Source organism: Lissotriton vulgaris, chromosome 2_1, assembly GCF_964263255.1.
Source record: "Lissotriton vulgaris chromosome 2_1, aLisVul1.2, whole genome shotgun sequence".
Taxonomy (NCBI): Eukaryota; Metazoa; Chordata; class Amphibia; order Caudata; family Salamandridae; genus Lissotriton; species Lissotriton vulgaris.
The window spans coordinates 772,577,045-772,594,556 of NC_141687.1; the positions used below are offsets into that span (position 1 = coordinate 772,577,045).

General features: G+C 43.6%; 1 protein-coding gene across 7 annotated transcripts in view; it reads right to left on the reverse strand.

The window, feature by feature from the left end:
- The window catches only part of TLK1 (tousled like kinase 1), an 877,117-nt gene that overhangs the window by 579,741 nt on the left and 279,864 nt on the right, over positions 1-17,512 (reverse strand). For 4 of the 7 annotated variants that reach the window (XM_086956115.1, XM_086956113.1, XM_086956114.1 and 1 more), the window contains 2 exons: positions 3,763-3,809; positions 961-1,071 (listed from right to left, as the gene is read on the reverse strand). In XM_086956115.1, the coding sequence (XP_086812241.1) occupies positions 961-1,071; positions 3,763-3,809 (158 nt within the window). The remainder of the gene's footprint in view (positions 1-960; positions 1,072-3,762; positions 3,810-17,512) is intronic. The other 3 variants (XM_086956118.1, XM_086956116.1, XM_086956117.1) reach the window with 1 other exon arrangement.

Below are 17,512 nucleotides of genomic sequence, written 5' to 3' on the forward strand. Positions count from 1 at the left end.
GTAGACTGTTTCACCTCTGACAATTTACTCGATGCTGAGCCGGACGTGGTCAGTGCTAAGCCGGTTGGCTTGGAATGTTTTTTGGCACCTAGCCATAGCTGGCCATTGTGCCCGAAGTCTATGGTCGGTGACGATCATGGCCCGAGGGCAGTGGTGGCCAGAAGCTCTGCAGTGGATGTTTGAGTGGCTGTGCGACATTTTGTGGAGGCCTGCGAGCTGCATCAAGCAGGGGAAGGGTGTGTACTCATGACCTGTGAGTCTACTGGAAGGTCCTCAACTTCCAGGTCCGAGCTGGCACTATCCCCTGGAGAATGGCTCCCTGTCAGCTGCCAACACCACAGTATGGTGTTCTTGTAGCTCTTCAGTGCTGACGAGGTCTACTGGTTCTTTGCCGCTCCTCTGTGAAATCTTCAAGCAGTGGGTCCGACTAACAGAGGGTCTTCGATTCGAAGGAGCTGCAAGCGTTTCAAGTGAGCTCGAGCAAACAAGCTTGTTGTGCTCGGGCATAGTTAAAGACCTAATGGAGGTCAATATCTAAAAGGCGGGCGTTTCATCACCCTCGTGACACGGCATGGAACCAGTCGAAAGGCCCAAGCGCAGCTGGAGTCATCGATCCAGTATAGAAGGGAAAACTATACTGACGGTTAGGAGTTACCCTGGGAATGGATAGGAGTACTGACACCGGTCTGGAACCAGAACGTGGGAGCACATGTCCGAGCCCGTTGGCGGAAAGAAAACAATGTAGTCGATGCCCATGCTCATTACCAGCAAGAGGAGTCGCCGCCGAACCTTGTGACCTAAAAGACTGCTTTGAAGAAAAACAATTTGCAAACATCCAGACACAACACTAGATGGCAGGAGTATGCACAGCATGTGTAGCCAAAGCCACAAATGCCTAAATACATCACATATTCGTGTGTCAGATGTTTTATTTCAGGTGAAACAAGCCTGATAACTTACAGAGGAGGAAGGTGTGGAATGTGAATGTGAATTCTGGGGAGAACGAACAGCAGGCGGTAAGCTTCTTACTGTTGTGCTAGAACCATTTCCACCTTGATTTCCACCTTGGTACTGGGAGAAGGAATACAGAAATACAAACATTAACACATTTATAAGAACTATTTATAATCCAAATCTGAAGAGTCAAGCACTCATAATCTGTTGTTAGAAAGTGAAATGTTACAAAAATACTCATCTAGATCAACTCGAGGAATGGACAAAAAGCAAAATAAAACATGAACAGACGCCCATCCGATATTAACTCGGCACCACCTAGGGAAAGAAACTGAAGAACGACTGATGAAAGAAAAGAATCATTTCGTCTGAAGGCAACTCTGAAGCCTATTGTAACTAAAACGGACCCTAGAAACCTGATGTTCTCAGATGGGTCTAATGATAATAGGTTACGCATATGGTAAATGATGCCAAGTGAGATCAGAATTCTTTCATAAACACTTCTGTGCCTAAAACCCTGACAACAATCATCCAAATGCATACAGACATACAATTTCTGTATTTGCAGGTGTTTGTTCACAGTGGAAAAACATTTGGCCAATGAGAGCTCCTTCAAGACATACTCGAGATGTTAACATTGTTTATAGTGGAGGATATACTTACTATGTGATGGAAAATTCAATGCAGTTTGGGGATTACATGGAGGGGGTGAATAGTTCCCTTTACAGGAGACTGTAGAGGAATGGAAGGATCATATTGATGCTTTGCACTATTTTACTGAATCACCAGAGGAAAATTATGATGTACTCCTGCCTCGCACTTTCACACTGTGCTGTTGACTGCATTGAAAACTTAAATAAATAAAAAAGCAGAATTTATAGTAAGGGACGGGATTAGAAAAATGCATCCTTACCGCAGTGTTGAGGTTACCCACTATCTAGCAGGAATAGATTTCTTAAAAGGCCTTACATTTGGTATTGTAGCATACACCATTCTTTGAAATTAAATAACTGGAACAGTAACACTTGTATTACCCTCTTTCATAGCCACAATACAACTTCCTCTTTCAGCAACAGTGAGAGTTTAGGAATACTGCACACTCTTCAAAGGACAGCACAAACTACAGAGACTAAACATTTTCAAATGTGACTCTGGTCTCTAGTGACAGGCTTTCATTCTTGTAAGATGATGTACAGCCTCTCTGGCACCCGACCTGGTTGCCATAGTTAAGTGGAGTGGTGCCCTTATTACAAATAGGATGCTGTACATTTGTCAGCAAGGAGTAAAAGCAGCTCTACAAATCATGCTTAAACTGTATGCCTTTCCTCCAAACCCAGAAGATGCCTAAGAATGGGCAAGATCACTGGAACATTCTTCCATAGTAACAGTTAAAGTTCTGTGTGCTGGATATCCTAAAACACCAAATAAAAGAATGACCTATTTGGCAAGCTTCCAATAAACAGTGGTTTCAGAGCGCAAAAGAGCATTCCTTTTGACACTGAGTAAAAGCTGGGGCTAATTCTGCATAGTTTTCAAAAAGCATTCATGATCTTTCTCGTCCGCATTTATCCGTTTTACTACACCTATATTTGCACGTAATTCTCCACTCTTTCCTGTCACTACAAATACGCTTAATGTACCAAAGGCATCCTTAGTTCCACCTCTACCAGCACCATAAACCTTTTTTACTACCTACAAATCAACATCTTACTGTTGCCTTCTCTTTCAAAAATCTCCTTATTTAATCAATTAATCTTTACTTTTCTTTAATCAATTAATTTGAAGTATTGCCTGCTCTACTTCCTGTAATTGTGTTAACCTCACAGCTGTATGACAGAAACATGTCTGTAGTAGATGAGACTGTAGAAAATCCAAAAATGGAACCAGTGAAGTTAAAACTACTCTAATAAGCATTAACTGGAGCGGTGTTTCTCAGCCATTCCTCCATGTGTGCCTAAATACAGTAAAAGAAAACCAAATCCGTGATACTGTCACTTTCGGAGAGAAAAATTAATGCGAGGATTCCAAGATGTGCCCAGACATACAATCTAGCATGGCTGAAATCTTCATGACCTCTGGTTTACGGTGTGTGATGTGGACTGCTGCGCTCGCCCTCAAGATATTCAGAGACGAGGAGCATCACAAAAAAATGTGCAACACTGCGTCTTACATTAATAATTATAGTAAAAGTGAAATACTAATCTCTATAATCTTGTATATGAGGGACTTAGAAACTTGCAACATCGCAGAAGCTTAGTAAAGAATCTACTATTTTAGATAGGAAACCAACATAAGATACACACTTACAATACAGGACCATGATTTTTCCAGAAAGCAAATCATTTTAAAAGTGGAAAAGAAATCTTAAATCAGAGGCTTTTGGAAATATAGGCTCAATAATTGAAAAAAAGAGAATATAATATTTAAATGCAACCAAGGATTTTAAAAACACTCCCGTGGAGAAATACTGAGCAAAAGGTTATTTGAACGGCAATTTAAAGTGTTTGTGGAAAATTATGCTTTGAATAGCAAGCTTTAGACACTAATTGGTTGCAGTTCAGTATGGTTATGAAAAATGCCAAATTAAATAATGTAGGGCTGCAGTCATATTCCTCCAAAAAAACGAATACAATCCCACCTAAAATGTACTGCTGTACATGCTCCTCATCATGAAACTTAGTTGAATTTCTTTAAACTCTGCAGCTTCCTGAGAAATTTACATATGTACACCACACAAAGAGTAAAACAAAAGTATTTCTCAAAACTGTATTTTTAAAGAGACATTCTAAGAAGTGCATAAATACTTACATCAAAATATTCACTAATTTTGTGACTACGGCCTCCGTTGTTTTTACCTAAAATAGAAATAAAATAAACAAACTCAAAACGATACTGTAACTGTAATAGGTAACAGATGTCTTCAAACAAAGAAGTTACTTAACTTCAATAACAATCATTCTGGTGGATGCACCATTTACCTGCAGATTCCTAACCTGTTAAATAATCCAAGGTGTCTGGATCCCAAAACTTCAAAACTCCTCGATTCTGGGTGGAGGGCGGTGGCTCAGTCTCAGCGCCAGAAGGGAAGACTGGTAGCATCACATTAGTACCAAACAGACCGCCCCAGCAAAAGGACGTCAGTTTCCATCCATTTTTTTCATTACAAACAGATAGATCAATTGATCCGATATAGTGCACCGCAAAAATAAATGGAACCTCATTAACACTTTCCCTGTACATCCAAACATAAGAAGAAGTGAAGGTGGAGGGACTGGTGAGTTATCTGCAGGTAGACAGAGTATCCACCAGAAAGATAGTTAGCTAAGATAAGTAACTTTTTCTTCCAATAGATACCTCTACCTGCAAATTTGTCGCCTATAAACTTTACCAAATAGCGGTTATTAAGGAATCGCTATTTGGTAATCGCAAAGGCCAATGCATGTAGGTATCGCAAAAAAAATTGTGATTCCTTAACAGCAGCCAATAGCGATCTGGAAATTACGAATCGCTATTAGCTAATGTGGCTCCTTTCATTCCTATGGGCCTACAGGCCCATAGGAATAAATGGCATTGCATTCGCTAATTGAGATTACCAAATTGGAAATCGCAAATAGCAAATGCAAATCCAAGGGTGCCCGAGAGCCTAAGGCCCGCCCGAAGCACCCCACAAAAAAAGGTAAGTGCTACACATGTAAAGCACATACATGCCCCAAGGGCATGTGTGCGCTACATGGCACTTTGAAAAATGCATTTTTGTTAATTTTTCAAAGCATGCACATATTACCATCAATTTGAAGTTTATGGTAATTAGCGTTTCCAAAATGCACTGTTCGCATTTAGGAAAGGCTACATGTCTCTGCATTAGGTGATCGCAAATTGAGATTCCCTAAATGCATTCACAATTTAGGTCATCGCCAAAAACTGCGATGACCTAAATTGCAAATGACAAAACCTACATACATTTGCGAATGGAAAAAGGCTTGATGCATGTGCCCCTAGATTCCCAAACAGTATATTTCCGGGAAGCAGGCTGATGGATGGTTAGGTGTAGAAATCTTTAAGCTCAGATCTGGCAAGTTCCCATCCAGGTGCACCTCAATGTATAAACAGTAGTGTTTGTTGAATGTGTACAGGGATGAATACATTGCTGCCTTACAGATCTCTACAATGGGAACTCCGCTCACAAGAGCAGAAGACAAGGACTTGGCATAGGTGGGATTGGCCAGGATTTTCTCAGGTAGTTCCTTTGTGGCCAGGGAAAAAGCACATTTGGATGCAGATGATTAGCTAGAAGGACATTATCCACTTCCGAACTGCTATGCCCTTCCTATTGCCACAGTAGCCAACATAGAGCTGATCATCCAATACAAAGGCCCTAGGGTGGCCGAGACAAACTGTTCATTGACCTAGGATCCAGGTGATTTAGCGCCCCCACCTCCCTCGTTGGATGGGGAGGGAGAAAAAAAAGAAAGCAGGGTGATGGATAGACCCAGGTGCAGGTGAGTAAGCCTTGGAAAGGAAAGCAGCTCCGATTCACAACACCAGCTTGTCAGGGAAAAGGGAGGGTGGGGGACATACTAATGAAGTAATGGTAACCAAAAAGACAGTCTTTATAGTCCCCAAGTGTAACTGGCAAACCCGCATAAGCCTCTGCCCCACCTCCTACCGATCTGTGAAATCAGCCCACCTTGTTACAGATTCTCCACCGGAATGGCAAAAGGAGCAGGGAAGAGCTCTCGCCCATTGTTGTTGGGAAGAAAGGCCTAAAAATCCCACCCCAGGTTTCAGGGAGGCCTCATTAGAAAGGGTTTCCAGAGATTTATACTCCTGCAAAGAATATAGCTAGTGATGACGCCTTGATCCTCCTGTCCACAGGGCGTCTGCTCTTCAGGCAGTAAGTACATTGTAAGCAAAAGAGTTAGCTATAGCATTAAGTAGTACAGGCTGGTTGAGAGTTCAACCGACTATGTACACATTGAGAGTATATATAGGAAAGGACTCCACTCTAAACCCTGTAGGTTGCCCTCGAGTCACAGGAAAGATCGTACGGAAGGTTGCCCACCACTCCTTCACAAAAGTTATAACCTTTATGTGAACAAATTCTATACAGGAGTAGAGCTGTTCAGTACAATGCGGAGTGCTGTAAAGTTTGTTGTTGCCGCAAAGGATTCCCACAGGAATCCCAGAGCACTACGTTGCATTCCAAAGAACTACTCGCAGTTAAGTTCTATGATAGGCATGATGTGTACGTGCTCACTACAATTCGTGATGAGCATTTCTCCCCAGTCACAGTTTGGGGTCAGATGGCCCAATCTTCCAAGCAAATTTGTATACTTGATTACAAGTACATGGGCAGAGTTGAAAAGAATGACAAGGTTTTTCAGCTATACGTAAAACTCGCACTTGGCATAAGAAGCGGTTTATCCACCTGATCCAGATGATAAACAATATATGGATTGTATGATGCCATTAGGCCACCACAGGGAGACTGTCTTTTATTGACTTACAGTTGTCAAGTCTTTGAAAGTCTTATCGGCACAGAAGCAGCAGCCTCCACTTCATATACTCTGGAGAACGTCACAAGGTTGCAGGATCAAGTTTGCGGATTGCATTTCTAAAACAGCTAAAAAGTCTTGAACATTTTATCAGTTTAGAGTCTTCTTTAAACAGGGAAAGAGGCGTGTTGTGTATACTGTACCCAGTGTATCTACAAAAGGTATGCAGTTCCTTAGAAAAAAGAAGCACAAGTCAGTGTCTACAGAAACGGACGTGGGTACGTTCCTTTAGGAACTAGGGAACTCACACACCGAGATGCGTGTCATGCTTCATCACAGGGCGCGCTCCTAGTCAAGCTGGCGCTATAATGAGTTCTAGCAGCCAAGTCTACTTGTCTGATTAAAAAGAGTGGCGGCTAACAGTAGAGACAATAATCTCTGGCAGCTTGAAAAAGTCAGACCTTCTGACTTTCAAGTTACCAGAGATCATTATCTCACCTATTAAATCTTGCTTTAGAGATCTACTTAGTCTATTTTAACAACACCATTTTTACACAAAAACACTTCACCACACCACACCAATCTACAATTAATGGCCCTACAACCCCACTTCACATAAGGCTTTGGAACAAAAAAAGTTGATAAAGACCCCCTTTGTGGGAGCCCGTCAGACATTGCAGCACGGGCTTGATGAGGCGCACGCCATATAATGAAGCATAACACCCATCTGGGTGTGTGAGAGCCTTAATTCCTATAGCAATGGATCCCCTGCTCAGGGGACACTGACCAGCTGCATATTCTCCCCTTTTTTGCTTATTTCTTCTTTTTTTCTAAGGAACTGCACATCTTGGCTGATAAACTTGATATTTATTAAGTGCACGTATGCAGAACCTAAAAGAGCCCCTGATCCCGCTTTCTTTGAAATATACTGTCCTCAGTGCCCCTCTCAGACAGCCCTTTTTTCCTACTTTTTTCCAACTTGCCATATTTTGTACCATACAAAAGTGAAGTATTGGGAAATTGACTGAGGTGGTGGTGCAGCAAGGTAAACCTTTCAATGGCTGTGCATGGATACCTACTTTCCATGGGACACTAATTCACTAGGAAAGCAGCCTTAGAATTAGTAAGTGGCGATCTGGTCTGTTCATACATGGCACCTCCTGGCATACCATGTTTTGAAAGCAACTTGGGGAGGGGAGGTCAACCCTTCAGGTCTCATCAGAACAAACATCGTCTGACTAAAAGATCCCTAGAAACTGTGGAATCTTGGGACCTTCAATAAGGCATCCTCTAAGCAATACAGTTCCTTCCGGTGGGGTAAACAAATTATTAAGTGAAGTACACCTTTGCATTGTGTGGAAAAAGTGATCACACATACAAGAGTATTCCTAGACAAAGCTCACAATGCACAAAGTGCCGCTCAGTTCCTTAGAAGGTCTTGTATAGGAAAAGCACATTTGACATGGCTTTATGGCTCCCCTTCAGTAGTCTTGGTCTCAATATTCAGACACTTTTATAAGTATTTATGCTTTGAAGCCAGCATTTCTGGAGGTGCTAAAATTAACCAGTAAGTGGTGGATTCACTTTAAAACAAGCATTGGCAAAGCCAATAGGTCTCGCCTTTAATACCTCATAAGTATTTAGCCATGCAGCACATTATCCTGGGTGCTACGACATCAACCATTCTTTAACGTGGACCTTTCAACACTACTAGGCATATTATAGCACTGTATTGAGAAAGCGAACTCGGACATGAGGATCTGGGTTTGAGTCTCTGTAACAACGCCAAACATCCTGTGATTCTGGGCAAATAACTTAATCTCCCCGTGCCCACCAAAAATGAATGTGTGTCCTCAAGTAACTGGTGCTATGTAAAGCGCTCCGATACCCGATTCAGTTTGAGTCAAGTTCGCGCTTAATATAAAAGTCTGAAAAAAAAAAGTGCTATACACTTTTGCTCAGTTCCTATTGACAGCGAAACATATTTCTTAAAAAAAACACAATCACAATAGATATTCAAAAGAGACAGTCAATAGGAACGGTTCACTACTCCTCACTGCAAGTGCATCTACTAGGGGACAAATGTTTAAGGTAAAATATAAAAAAACAAATGCACGACATGGAAGTTCGAAGTCCAGAAAGCACATACGTAGTATCCAAAAAGAGCTTTGTTCAAATTGTTCCTACAACTGACCCGCGTGCCAGGCAGGGTGGGAGATGTTTCCTGTTGCAGGAGTGGTCAAGTGTGTGGTACCACCCTCGGTTTAGGCCCTTTATACTCGGTCATTCGTGCCACACCCTCTGCCCAGGGGCACAAGTTAATTGATATTTACAGCGGCAAGCTATTTGGGGGGCTGGCAAGTGTGCAAGGACTCCGTACACACATGCTGGGGAAAACCCCCAATGATCCTCAGGGGATTGGTTTAATAGGAGATGAGCCACAAATTGGAAAAATACAGCTTCTATTCTGAAGTGCTTCAAGATATGTTTAGGCATCTAGGATCATTTACCCGGGGTTCAAGAGTCTTGTATCATGCGGTCACCACCTCTCCTGACTAGTAAAGGAAGTGTGATTATGAATATAGAAGTTTGTTGTGTTATACTGAATTGTAACACAGGCATTTTATATAGCGCTTACTATCCCCAGGAATTTATTCATAGCTGAAAACTTTCTCCCCTGGCCCCTCGCTTAGCACCATACTTCCATTATTTTGTTATGGGTGTAATGTACTAAAAAAAAAAAAAAAAATCCCAAGGCAGCGTTCAAGAATTTACTGTCGTGGCTTAACGGCAAGAGAGTCCGCCTTTGAAGCTGGGGAAAAGGGGTTCAAGTAGTCTCCAGAGGGTCAAACATCCTGTGATTTTGAGCAAATCAATTAATCTCCTCTGTCTAGAAAAAACAACAAAAAAATTGTGTCCCTCTGTAATTTACTGGTGCTCATGTAAAGTGCTCTGATACCTTCGCGTCGAGTTCGCGCACTATATAAAACTGCGAGAAAAAAACAATATATTCTAATAATGACGTTTTAAGACTACCATTACCTAAAAGTTCATAGAAGCCCTCACAGGGGTCTTCCTTGAGTGTTCGGCACCCTCCATATCAAGGTGAATCAGTCATTCCCGCATCTTCCTTATCTGGCTCAGATAAGGCTCCGGAGATGCTGCCCATTAGAGTGTGTACGTGTGTGTGTTTACCATCCCTCCAGGGCAGAGCCACCGTAAACAATACGCTGGCCTTTTCCAAATCAAAATAGCTTAATCTTTAATATTAAGAGGGTTAAACAGCTATTTAAATAGGCCAAGTCAGTCATCCACATAATGACAATTCAATCTTACTGAGTTTCTAAACTCTCAGCTGCAGGGCCCCTTTCGAGGTTACAATATGACCAAGAAAGACCCCCTAGGGCCTAGGGGAGAATCGTTTACCTCCAGGAAACCCAGTAAATGGACGTGGGGCTGCGAAAGTGAAAGCAACATGCAACATACAACAGATAGCAGCCTGCGCGACGCTGCTCGCTCCCGACAGCTGGAGGCCGTAGGAGTGAACATTTACAAAAAAGGTGGGACATGCAACTGCCTTTGGCAAATTGCGTGCTTTCATTTTCTGAAGCCACACGCAAAGGCCAATAGAATGTGTGGAAAATGAAAAGCCACACACACAAGTTTAGCGAAAGTCTGGAGTGAATCCAAGAGTCCCTCTCCTAGAGCAGCGCATGACCGATGCACTAGGCTGGACCTATAAATTAGTACCAGATTTATATCTGTGACGGGAAGGATACTCGGTCCCAAGACTAGCTAAGTATCCTTAGAGTGAAGATAATGGTCTACACGCCCAACGGTGGGGAATACTACATCATCTATGGCATGGTTGCAACCCTACCAAGTCCTGTCTGAGTAAGGGGCAGCGAAAACTGCCTAAAGCCCCCCTTGCGGTGGGAGATGACTTACATGGTGAGAGGGGCATTTTTTTTCTTTCTATAAGACTTTTCGAAAATGTAAAAAATAAAATAATTGATGAACGGCTCTGTCAGGTTGATGGAGTGGTGCGTTAAATGTAAGAAGGAGTTTACAGTTTAGTTTATTTATTTAGCTTAGTTAAATAAAACCATTGCTATAAAAAAACCATATTAGCACAATTATCACATCAAGAAACAAAGCTGGAGAAATACACTGTCATTTATAAAAAAACTAAATCTGTACACTTAAAAACGGTCTTATTACTACCGATGTTGAGTTACTAATAAAGTCCAAAAATGAAAGGATTAGGACAAGAGGTGCTAAACCAGGGGACAAAAAAAGTCAGTGATAAGTTTTTGGGTGGGAGGGGCAGGTAGCGCAGGAGCCGAGGAGGGTGTTAAGAAATTAGCCAAGAGTCTCACAAACTTTCCAACCCTAGCGAGCGCTTGAATGTCTGTGGAGGTAAAACACAGACGTAGCCTCCCAGCATGACCTATTGCCCCATTTTAAGAATAGAGGTTTTAATAAAAGCCTTCTGGGGGCGTCCATGGCAGGGCAACAACACAGAAGGTGCGGCCATGATTCTTTATAGTATGAACATAGTCTGCAGGCCCCCCCCCCCCCCCATCTTTTGAAGGAGCCCATCTGTGGGAGGCCATAGAGCACAGGCCTAATAGGCACATAAAGATTATAATTTTCCGTGCAGCTGCGTTCAAATTTTCCAATAGGTAAAATTGCGATACCCCAGGCTGGTATGAAGCATTCAAGGGAAGCAAGACAGTTGGTGTATTTAAAACCTTTATGTCAATCCGATGGGAGATTAGTTTCACATGCTTGTTGATGACTTTTTTCCACACTGAGTATGGAATTGTGTCTGAAGTTAGCAGGGAGCTGTCAATCTCTAATGATTTGATGGCCTTTGTAATCTGACGATTCCAAGGATTTCCAGGGACGGTAAAGATCTCTTTTAGGCGGAATTTTAGAGTGGTATCTGCTGCTCTTAATGACCTAATAAAATATTTCAAAGTGTCTGCCTCGCAGTAGATGGACTGCCTTTGTAGGCCCAGCTCCAGGCGTAATCTTGCCCTCTGAATGAATTTCGGGAGATAAAAAAATTTTGTCGATGGAAACTTGGGCGTGGTCAAGACTGACAGAGCATGCACCGGGAAAGGCCTGATGCCCATAGTTTAAGGCGGGAGTAAAGTGGCTTTGGTCACTTTCAAGATCGGTTCTGCGGAAGGGCTGCTCAGAGACTGATTCAGTCGAATCAGGGAGTATGTTATTGCACCTGCTCTCTTTTTCATAGCTGCTAAATGAGCTGTTGATCTTGAAGTCTCGCAGAACCATACTCCCAAATAATCATACTTTGCTGTTGAGATCGTCATTGCAGGTCCAATGTGCCAACTTAAACTTCTCTTGTTATTGCATCTTCCGATTATCATCACCTTGGTCTTTTCTTGGTTGATTTTTAGTGCGTTGGCCATATTATATGTATGAAGCTTACTTAATGCTCGTTGAAGCCCTGTTTTTGTCTGGTCCATTATAACAATATTGTCCGCGTATTGTAAAATATGCAGATCCCATTTTGCGGGACCCAGCTTTGGTGGGAGTAAATTGCTTTTCTTCAGATATGTTCCCAAGTCAGCAGTGTAAAGATTGAACAAAAGCGGGGCGAGAACACAGCCCTGCTTCAAGCCATCTCCGGTGGCAATTTTTCTGGAGACTGTCTTGGGGCCAGTTTTAATTCGCACCCAGGTATTCTTGTGCAAAGAGATAAGAGCCCCTAGCAGGTTCTGTGGAATCCCCCATTTATCCAGTTTCCTCCATAGGATGTCGCGAGAGACTTTATCGAAGGCTGCGCTGTAGTCAATGAAGCAGCAATATAGTGGAAGATGATTTTTTTGAGCTGCCTGTTGACTCAGAAAAGCCAAGGTTTTGATGTTATCTATGGTGGAGGCTGAGGAGCGAAACCCTGTCTGAAAGTAAGGTAAAATATTGTTTTCTGCTACCCAATCTTCTAAGAGCTTAAGAAGACACCTGGCGTACGCCTTCGCCTCCAGATCTAGTAGGGCAATAAGGCGGTAGTTTGCTGGGAGCAAGGGGTTTCCTTTCTTGAAGATGGGGCATAAGATCGAGCCAAGCCAAGAGTCTGGTAGCTGGCGGGTCAAACACGTTAAATAATGAGGCAAGAAGTTCGGCCCACTCCTCCAAGAGGAAGGCCGTTGGGCCCGGGAGCCCCGTCGTTTTTCATTACCTTCAGAAATTTGGAGACTTCAACTGCAGAGGTCAGCTCGTGACGTTCGGTCATCGTTAGGTCGACAGAGTCTCTTAAATCGGTCACCATGGAGTCGGACGGGATACTGCCATATAGTTGAGTTACGTGCTGGGCCCAGACATCTTCGTGAACTGCGTTCCCTCTGTTATACGACGAGCGGAGCTTGTTCATATAGTTCCAGAACTGGGATAAATTCTTGCCCTTTAATAGGGCGAATATTTTTATCCACTCTTTTTGTTCTTTTGATCTCTTTGCGGCCCATACTGATTTTCTAAAGGACTTGCGTAGTAATGCCATGTTGCGGGCCAAGTGCGCTGTGCCGTTCAATTTGTGGTAACGCACAGCCCTCCTTAGGGCTTTTCTTTTGATGATTAACTCTGGGTCATAGATCCACTTCGGGCGTTGATCGTAAGATTTTTGTTGGGCCTCGGGTCACATTAAAAGATTTTGCAATTTTCTGATAGCGCTGTCCCAACGATGGTGTAGGTCCGTAGAAGAGCTGTGCCTGAAAATAGGAGTCTCTCCTGAAAGCCAAGTGCTCACCTTGGCAGAACCTGATGAATCCCATTTGATTTTCTTGACTAGAGTATGGAATTCAGCCAGCGTTGAGTGCCCCACAACTGTTATTTCCGCGGCGGCTGGCACTAGCAATTCCATTGTTACCGTTAAGGGTTTATGGTCACTCTCGTGGCGGTTGGGGATTTCCATCATAGTTAACTTATTTCCTAAAGACGGTGAGAGGAAAATATAGTCAATTGTGGAGATGTTTTTAAAGGTTGGTGGAAAATAAGGCCGGGATTCTGATTTAATCTAATTTGTTTTGAGGAGCATAGCTTGTGATTGATTAAGAATGTAATCATGGCTTCTTGTTCTTTACTTCTGAAGGCCGGACCCACATTGGTAACCAGGCCTTTGATGTTAAAATCCCCAATTAGCAGAACTTCTGCTGATGCAAATTCCAATAACAGATCTGCCAGCTGCTTAATCAATCGGTCTGTAGCAGTTGTTTTTGAGGTTTTCATTGAGTTGTGGTAACAATTGATTAGAAGCGTGGGTAAAGCCCTGCCTGAAGATAATAGGCCGTTAATTAATACTGTCTGCCATGTCGAGTTCCGAAGAATAGGGGTCACCGTTATCTTGCATCTATGTTTGATGTAAATAGAGAGGCCCCCCTGAAGGTCTTCCATGTGATTTGGCCTGAGTAGCTGGTTGAAAAAGTTCATAATAGCCGAAAAGTGGTGTTGGAGCTAGGGACCAAGTCTCCTGTAAGCAGATGATATCGCTTTTGTTCAGGTACTCCATGGCAGATTTAGAGGCAAATGCTGACTTTAGCCCAGCCACGTTCCAGGACGTAGTAGTCAGATTATTATTCGACCGGTTGACTTCCCAGTTAGGAGGAGCATTGCCTGGCAGAAGTGCTTGAAGGCTCTAATTGGGGGGGGGGGGGGCGTGATTTGCATTGGAAGCACAGACAGAGTGACTCATTTTGCAGCTCACCAGGCGATGGTTGCTGTTACATGAGATGTTTATGAATTTATCCACATTCGTCGCCTCTGGGAGCCAAGCATGGGTTGCGCCCCGGGACCCCTTTAGAACGCTAATATGCTTCCTTGCAGGGTACGACGGAAGGAGGATGTGAGGATATTTTTGTTTAGTTGGTACCCATATTTCAATTCCCCAGTTTTCAAATGTGCCTGCTTCGCCTAGGATTGCATTCCTTGTGGATTCCCGGGACCACGTTGTTACGGTTGCCTCTGAGCCCCCTTTGCCTTTGATTGTGGAGAACTTGACAGAGGTAAGGTCCGAAGAAGTGACCCCGGACAGTGCTGGAATATTGTTGAATAGAAGGAGCAGATTGTTTCTGTTGAGGAGGATATCGTGTGGGCCCTTATGGGCATATTGAGGAAGGAAGACCAGTTCAGCATCCTTTTCCGGGCTTTGATGGTTCAGACTCCTGGCTGGGTTATTTGAGGATACATGCGCCTCCAATTGTTGCGGTTGTGCTCCTGATGAATGATTATTCACCTCCTGGAGATTTTGCGCTCCCGGGGCATAATTAAGTTGGGGCTGGTGAAGCCTCTGCATTTGTATAGCCCAGTCCCTGCAGACTTTGGTTGTTGGCTCAGGAGGATGGCACGTGGAGCAGCCCATCACTACTCCCTCTGGTACAGTTTGAGGGTCTCCTGTCAAAACATTGTTTTGGCTGCTCCGAGCTTCGTGCATAGCTGCCTTGGGCTGTGCAGTGTTGTTCACGCTCCCAAGACCTGAGACGTAGAAGGATGTACCGTTGGTTTTGTTTGGCAGGGATCCGAACGTTGCCGTTGTAGTTTGAAGTTCAGTCATTCCCAGAACCGGAGGTATTCCCACAGGTGGATTCAGTGTCGGTGGTCCTGTTTTTTCTGATGTATCCTTGATGCACACCTGGGTTGTGCTTGTCTAAGTGGTTTTCGTCTTGGGTTTTGAGGCCAGATTGAAAATTGGAAAATAAGGAAGACCTTTAGATTTAATATCTGAGATGCTAGGAGCTGCTGGCCCGTCAAAACCCACTCTTCTGTTGGTTAAACGATGTTCCTTGGATTGTTTTTTCAATTTCTTTCTCTCCCTTCTTGACAAGGGAGGTTTCGTTGGAAGATTCGATGCGGTGTGAGCCATGTTTTCCGGAATTGTGTTAGTAGGATTGGGCCGCTGCGTCGCTGATTTCGTCAGAGCTGGGCTGCTCAGATCGGGGCGTTCCAAGCCCACTTGGAGGTTGCCTGAGCTGGACCCCCGAGACAAACGGACCAAGCTATTAGGGTCAGATTCGGGAGACGGGGAGGTCGGCTTTCTCCCATATGGAGAGCCAACCAATATTTCAGCGTCTAAAAACTCCTCGAGAGAGGGTGGAGTTGGGAGCTCTTGGGGAAAATTCACTAATCCATTTCCGTTGGTGTTATTCTTCACGCTGTCCAATAATGCTCCCAAGATTTCTGGGAGGGCGGAAAGTTTATTTATTATTGGAGAGCAGGGACAGATGTTCGTTTTGTCCTGTTGACCTGCAGACCATTCGAGAGAGCTTAATCTGGAGCCCAGGTCAGACAGTGTTGAGGCCAGAGTTTGAATTAGGTCAACCTGTAGTTCCATTTTCTGGGATTGCCAAAGCATAGCTGTAGCAATTGCATCTTGCTTTACGTGGAGTGATGTCAGCGAGACCGAAATAGAGTTTATAGATCCCTGGGAGACTAACGCGGGTAGTTCTTGATCATCTTGCGTAATACTGGAAGAGTTGGGCTGCAACCTGAGGCCCGGTGTATGGGCAAAGGAGTCTTCTTCACCATGAAGGCACCTCCTGTCAACATTTTTGACATGACCACTACCTTGGCGGTCGTTTCTAAATGTAGGCAGGCGGAGTAGTGTCTGCATGGCAGATGTAAAGCCATGTTAACGTGGCAGACATTAAGCTATGTTAACATTAAAGGAACGGATCAACACAAAGTCAACGGTACCTTGCTGAGGGCAGGTTTGCAGAAGAGAGTGGATGCACTGGCCTTGGTGGCAGTGAAGGCAAAGTAGGAGAGGATGGTGGCGGAGGAGTAGAAGGAAGAGGAGGACGAGAAAAAAAAAAATCAGATTTGTGCCTCTACCCGTCTTCATCAGTGGGATGGCTGGTTCAGTTGGTAACTAAGAGTTTAGTTGTGTCAAGAAGTCCCTGGTGTAGCCTGATCGACCTGTTCACACTAGACTTCGCTCGTGACATAACCACGCCCCCATAGGACACTGCCTGTATAAAACGGTGCTTTTTCTGACCTGTCCTTGCATCCCCCTTGACTCGGGTATTGCCAGAGGCAACAACGGACAGGTCAGTGGTCACGCAGGTCCAAAGAAAGAAGTGATTTTTGTGATATTCCTGTGTTGTTTGGTATGTTGCTTGTATATGTTTTCTGGAAGGAGAAGACTAATTGGTCCATAATCCAGAAGTGTTGATTAAGGCTCTTAAGATTGGGCTATTTCATGCTTTCTACCCACTTGGAGTAGTCTGTACATTAAGGGTAGAGTAAGAATGGGATATTCTTATGAGCTGAGGCTGATTTTTAACTGGTGTATATATATATATATGTGTGTATGCGTGAAGGTGGTTAGTTGATAAGGTATACACATGGGTTGCAAAGAACTAGGCGCTCAATTGGGCTGATTTTAGGCTTCGTGTATTTCACATCTTGCCTTCATAGAGCGGGCCTCCTACTTCCTGAGCATGGTCCAGGAGAGGAGAGGTCTGATCCCCAGTCATACGGAGTGAGTGTATAATTATTCATAGCATCCAATACTATATGGATTTGGTTTGAGGTACAAGTTAATACTAGATGGCAGGATAATGGTGAGCATATGCATCTACTGCCAACACGTGCTGCGAACATAATTGTTAAACATTTGTCAAAGAAATATTAACAAAGTCCAATAAACGGTTATTTTTTTTTTGTTGTTGTTTTTTTTTTTAGAGTGGTCCTATTCAGAATGAAACCTGCCTGTTAGGCAAGGATCAGATTTGGTAAGACAGTTTCCATGTAATTTGCCGGCACTTTAGCAAAAATTCAAGAGATAGATCGGTCTGTACAAAGAGCACTGGGTGGCGGCCTTATGAGGCGTTGTGATCAGAGAGACTAATACTTCAGTCATAGATGGAGTTAACCAGTGGGTGGTGTTCAAGGTACTGTAGAGCTTTAAGGAGTGGTACAAGCGGAGGTTCAAAAAGATTGCAGAGGCTGCTGCGGAGCCATCTGGGCAGGGTACCTTACCCAGTTTGATGTTTTATCATGTTCAGTATCTCAACCACAGAAATAGGGTTATTTTGTGACTT